The sequence below is a fragment of the Carassius auratus genome, chromosome 41 (assembly GCF_003368295.1).
Source record: "Carassius auratus strain Wakin chromosome 41, ASM336829v1, whole genome shotgun sequence".
NCBI lineage: Eukaryota > Metazoa > Chordata > Actinopteri > Cypriniformes > Cyprinidae > Carassius > Carassius auratus.
In genome coordinates, this window is record NC_039283.1 from 19,741,649 (window position 1) to 19,747,648 (window position 6,000).

The 6,000-nt window shown below is 38.4% G+C and overlaps 1 protein-coding gene across 4 annotated transcripts in view; it reads left to right on the forward strand.

Annotated features, from left to right (window-relative positions):
• Positions 1-5,617, forward strand: part of LOC113059201 (disintegrin and metalloproteinase domain-containing protein 22-like) — a 51,732-nt gene extending 46,115 nt beyond the window's left edge. For 3 of the 4 annotated variants that reach the window (XM_026227532.1, XM_026227534.1, XM_026227533.1), the window contains exons 30-31: positions 1,949-2,072; positions 4,052-5,616. In XM_026227532.1, the coding sequence (XP_026083317.1) occupies positions 1,949-2,072; positions 4,052-4,072 (145 nt within the window). In that variant the 3' untranslated portion in view covers positions 4,073-5,616. Of the gene's footprint in view, positions 1-224; positions 312-1,948; positions 2,073-4,051 lie in introns of all 4 variants that reach the window. The other variant, XM_026227535.1, reaches the window with a different exon arrangement.
• The last annotated feature ends 383 nt before the right edge of the window (positions 5,618-6,000 follow it).

The window sequence follows — 6,000 nt, forward strand, 5'->3', positions numbered from 1 at the left end:
CCTGCACCAACCATAATGTGAAAAAGCTTCATGATATCTGTAGTCTGAGCTGCTGTCTGATCTCTCACCTGCATCTTGGATCGTAAAGAATTTCAGTGCTGCTGCTGTCTTTTACCAACGTCCTTCTTTATCCTGTTTCTCCTATCTCTCCTGTTCTTTCTCTTCTCCCCTTACCCTTCCTCTATCTCTCTGTTCACTATCACTCCTTCCCCATCCTCCTGCAGGTATTTAACCCCTTGCGTCAAATCAGAGTATTATGTAACTAAATGGGTAGAAGATGTGAATAAAAACACTGAAGGACCTTATATTAGGTACAATAACATCAGACTGCATTATATATCTGTCTCCTATTCATCAGTTTCCCTCCTCGGTTGTTTGTTCCCCTGACCAAATATTATTTTTCAGAGATGAGAGCTGAGTGCTAGGGTTTGAAGATCACTTGCTGGCAGAAACGACCCCGAATCCTCTCAAAATCCAATATTAATTTCAATGTATTTGTTTCTTCTAGTCCTTTATTATTCCATTGCAACAAGTCATCAACAGATACACTAGAAATTAAACTGCAATGTCACATATCAGAGAAAGTTTTTTTTAAAGTAGTGAATTGTAAATGCATGAACATTTCTACAGTTACAAGAATCAACAGTATATCCAGTGTTTTGTAATCGTAAGTCATAAATGTTTGTCCTTAGAAATCTTCCATTCATACTTCACAATACCGTCGTTTAACTGATGGCTTGTCTTTAAAGGAAGACAGAAGGCATTTGATAATCAGTACGTCATTTGAAACATCAAAAATCATGGGATGCAAGTATCCAAAAATGCCTTTCATATGATCATCTCACAAAATCAAGAACATGTTCTGATTTGAGTCCAATATCAACAGAAATAAGAAATAATTTCACATTTTTAGAACCATTCATTTTTTGTTACATTGTGACATTATTTTAATGACAAAAAAATGACATTAAAAAAATCTCAAAATTCTCATTATTGTAATGCAAATAAAAATTAACAATAAATAATTAATTTAAGAATCAAAATTCTCTTCAGTGTAAAGCAAATATACATTGTTGTTCCTTTTTACTACCTTTAATCTCTTTGAATTTAAATAAAAATATAACAGTAGTTATTTCAGTGTATTACAGTTAAAATTACTATAAATTAGAATCACCAGTCAGTTATAATGATACATTTTTCAAGTAAAGTATCTTAAGACTTGTCACTGTGCCAATGATCACGTTCCTAAAAAAATTTGTTTATGGGTATATATTTTATATGTCATTATCATATATAACATAATTATCTAATTAATTTTCTGAACACAATATTTTCTTTTAATATTGGACTGAAATATAACTAGGATGTGTTTTCGTGAGATTCACTCAGGTTCTCTGTGTAGGTTGTGTTATTTTTGCATCTGTGTGTTAACATCTAAAGACCAACCCAGTATCATTTATTGTAGTTAAAGCTCTGTGTATGTGTAATTGTAGTTTTTTGGTTTATTCCTCCTCCACTGCTCTATACCTCTCACACTCAGTGTCCCTCTCTGCATGCCGGCTGCTGCTTAACGTGTGTCGTTCTGCACTCTGTGATGTCATCATCATGTGGCTCACATAGTCTCTGTGATAATGATCACATGTGTTTGTCCTGATCACCTCATCATGTCCGCCATGTCTGTAAGCCCACATGACGCGGGGTATGTTTGTTTGTTAAACATCCCAACAGCACTACATTGTGCTCGCAGTATCTGCCCAGCTTCCAGTATGAGACAGTGGGTATTTTTGTGGCAAGGACTGATGAAGTTAGTGATTTTGGATGATGGTTTGCCGTGGAAACACTCCCTCTGACCTCTTCAAGGGGTCAAAGGTGACAGCTCCATGTTTGTTAACGCTAGTATGCAGTTCACACACAACAGTACTAATGTCTCATATCTCCATACCCTCAGGACATTGTCACCCGCCAAATCGCCCACTTCTTCAACGGGCTCCATTGCCTCCAGCCGGAGATACCCCTACCCCATGCCTCCCCTTCCAGATGAGGAAAGAAAGGCCAACAGACAGAGTGCCAGGGTAAGACTTACCATCAGCGTCAGCATCACTATAATACCATAAGTACATAATTTAATTATTTAGAAACTTTCCTCAGAACAGTGATTTAGCTTTTGTTTCTCAAGGGGGTTATTACACCACATTTTCTGCACAATGTGTAACTTTAGAGCTTTTTCTCAAGATGATCAGTTCACTAATGAGGAGAGCATTTGAAATACTGCTTCAAGAAACTTTGAAACATTTGCATGTTTTGAATCAATTTCAGATTTCAGAACTTGTATTAAACTTTCAAAATTCCAATGGTTTGACACTATATGGCGTCAGGTTATCATACAGTAGTTAAGTAAAAGCTTTGTTTTCCCTTTGCTATCATGCACAGATCATATGAAGCACTGGGTGCACAGATACCCACAAGCCTGGGGCCACATTCACAATTTAAAAAAATAATAATTTAAAAAGGTGTTCACACTTGTATGGAAGCATATGGGTAGCAATATTCAATTTGGAATTTAATATGCAAAATGACAATGCAATATGTAAAATGGCAATGCATTTCTGTATTCAAATTTACATTTACAACGTTTGGTGCAAAATGAAAATGAAAATTCAATTACATAATTTTCATTTGCCATCTCATACACTAGTTTTAATATGTAAAATGAATACTAATTTTAACGCTTTATAGGTTGCAAAATTAAAATGAAAATGTATTACAGAAATGCTTAGATATGTATACCATGTTAAAGCAAAAACTGTGGCAAAATTATCATTCAAATGCTATTTTTCTTAATTGCATTAACACTCACAGTCAAGACACTTACGATTGCATTTTCATTCAATGTCCCGCAACGAATGTAGCAAAATTCAATGTGCACATTGAAAATGCATTCCGAGCCGATCACATGTCCAGCCCCTCGTGCCATGTCAATCACTACATGAACAAGGCGGGGCTTGCAGAAGGTCAGAGACTCAAGACTCAAGAAGATTCAAGTGAGAGAACATGGACACGACAGTTGGTCCGTGTACGTCATCGGTTTATATCTATGCGTGTATGTTTTGATCATTTCGGTTTATGGCTTGAATATTTCATTCGCACTTGTGGGCGGAGCTAAAAACGCTGCTTTTCATCTGATTGGTCGAATCGTTCCACCTTCAGCTCTGTCTTTTCATTCTTTCCATTCCAAATTAAATATTGCAACCCATATGCTTCCATACACTTGTAGTTCGATTTTCTTGGTTCTTTTTGTGTGGACCAAAATTGTCAAATGATATATATTCAAAATATATACACCCCAAACAAAAGCTTAGTCGACTTAAAGGATCTATCTGCTCATCGTCGAACACACCTAATGCCATCTTCTGAACTAAGCACACTCATTGTTGTGTACTTATTATTTAATTTTGACCTTCTAAACTCACAGAGAGCTCAAAAATGGCATTTTACCTCCTTGTTGCTCCACATTTGCCCTCTTTGCCCTCTCATTTTGTTTCGGATACAAAGCTCATTCTGCGTCAAATCATGTTGCATATCATCTTGTCATTACTTCCTGTTTCTGGTTCCTTTAGAAAGAAGTATTTGGTCCAGTTTTCATTCAAACTGCACCAGGGTTTGTTTAGAACTGGACCAGGACCCATCTTTTTAGCAGTCTCGGTCCACACCAGGGTACGGATGGCAGCATTCACACTTATGGTGTTTTAACACTTGTCATATTTGGTTTGATTAAAACAAACCCTGGTGTGATTGCTCTGTTAGTGCGGTTCAATAGAGTAAGTGTGAACGGCGCCGTCCGAACCCCTGGTGCACACCAAACAAGCGGACCAAGACCACTAAAATGAACTCTGGTGCAGTTTAAATTAAATATGAATGCAACACGGACAACATCTAGACTTTGACGCCAATTGCACATTACTGTAATAATCATTATGAGCATGCATTCTTTTTTCAACATGACTGGCTTGAATAGCATGTGTTCATTTTGTCTGTGCATGATCTGTTTCAGCTGTGGGAAACGTCAATATAAAAGAACTCCTCGAAAATGGTCTGCAAACTCCGTAAAAAGATTTTCCTCCACTTTTGTATGAATGAGAAAATGAAATAAGAAAATAAGGAATTCAAATGGAGAAACAAGGGACAAGTGAATGGAAGAATTGGGCATGGTCTTCTCTGATCTCTGTTCAGCATTTTCGGTATGGAGCCATCCCACCCTGGACATTGAGGAACATGGTATCAGATTCCCATTCCTGCTGTCATTCATAAACAGGACTCAGGAATACAATTTCATCACAGGACAGTCCCGGAATGGCAGCCGTGCTAAGCAGAAACAGATACAACAGCAGCCACTTGTGCCCTGGATAAACCCCGCCCCCTCTTGTGACCCCACACATGCCCAGTCCCGCCTCCAAACACATGCTGTCTTGTGATTGGTGCCCTTGTTGCCCGGTTCCAAGAAGCTCATGCAGGAGCAGGAAGTTAACTATTGTTTTGAACGCACGCTGTCACTGTAGAACCTACTGCTGCATGCATGAGAAAACATGTTTATCGATTCCTTGTAGTGTTAACGGTGTACAAATGTTTTAAGATCTTTCACTCAAGGGTGCCGCATGTATTGAAGGACAGCTTCGTAGGCTGGTAAGATTCAATCCCATCTGAAACCCCCACGTCCACTTCACCAGAATATCATCCGGGTCCGTTCATGCAGTCATCTCTTCTCAGAGAAGTTTGTACATATGTCATATAATTCAGAGTGAAATGTGAGTTTTAATGTTTGTCTGTGCAGAGCGTGGTGGAACTTCTCTTCTGCTTTAGAGTGTCCCGTGATCGTCTTTCTAAATTTAGAGAATTCATCACAAGCCTAGCACACGCTACAAGGCAGAAGCGCCATTTCATGATTTCTGCATCAGTCCCAGGTCATAGCAGTACATCCAAAATCTTCTACTTCAAATTGAGTAGTTAAAGATGTAAAGATCAATTTGAAAGTTGTGACAACTGGAAATAGCTATGGACTACCACTACCAAAGAGAAGTCTGTCGTTTTTAATGGAAGCTTGTTTCTGTCACAGAATAAAACAATTAAAAAAGTTAATTACAACTCTGCAATTCTGGCTTTTATTTATGTATTTATTTATTTTACTCAGAACAGAATTGCAAGATAGGCTGTAAAAGCTTTTTCTTGCAAATCTGAGTCTAGAACTTGCAATTGCAACTTTTCTATCAGAATTGTGAGATTAATTCTGTGGTGGAAACGAACCTCCAAACATCTTGACTAAACATTACAAGGTCAAGAGAGAGACAGAAGTAATATGAATGGATGAATTGTTCACAATAGCATACACCATAGGTCTTCAGTCGTGCTTCTGGGAACCCACTGTCCTGCAGAGTTTAGCTCCAACCCTAATCAAACACACCTGAACCAACTAATCAAGGTCTCCAGGATCACTTGAAAAGTCACAGGCCAGGTGTGCTGATACCAGAGGGGCAGGGTTTCATATTTTATTGAAGCAGCCCTGGGCGCCACCATTGGCTAGCGGACCCCCACCTGCTGTTAGCATTCCATTGACTCCCATTCATTTTGGCGTCACTTTGACAGCGAAATAACTTTACATTTGAGGCGTTTAAAGACTCCATTTGTCCATTAATTATTTCTAAAGAAACACGAAAATGTATAAAAGGCTCCATTACCTTGTATCTTATGGTATGGTCCCGTAGAAGCATTTTTTGTAAAAAATAGGCTAACGATTGAATCATAACCTGCGAATCTCTGTTGCACAGTAAAGATATTACCGTATGGACAGGAGGAGAAGCTCGCAGACAATCTTTTACTGTCAATCTGGGGTTCGTGGAGGCATAAAGTCAAGGGAGATAATTAATCAGAATACTTACCAAAATTTGCTCCTGTTCACACTCGCCTTCTCTGCAAGATTCAGTGGGTGATTCAGATTTCTCTTGGCAC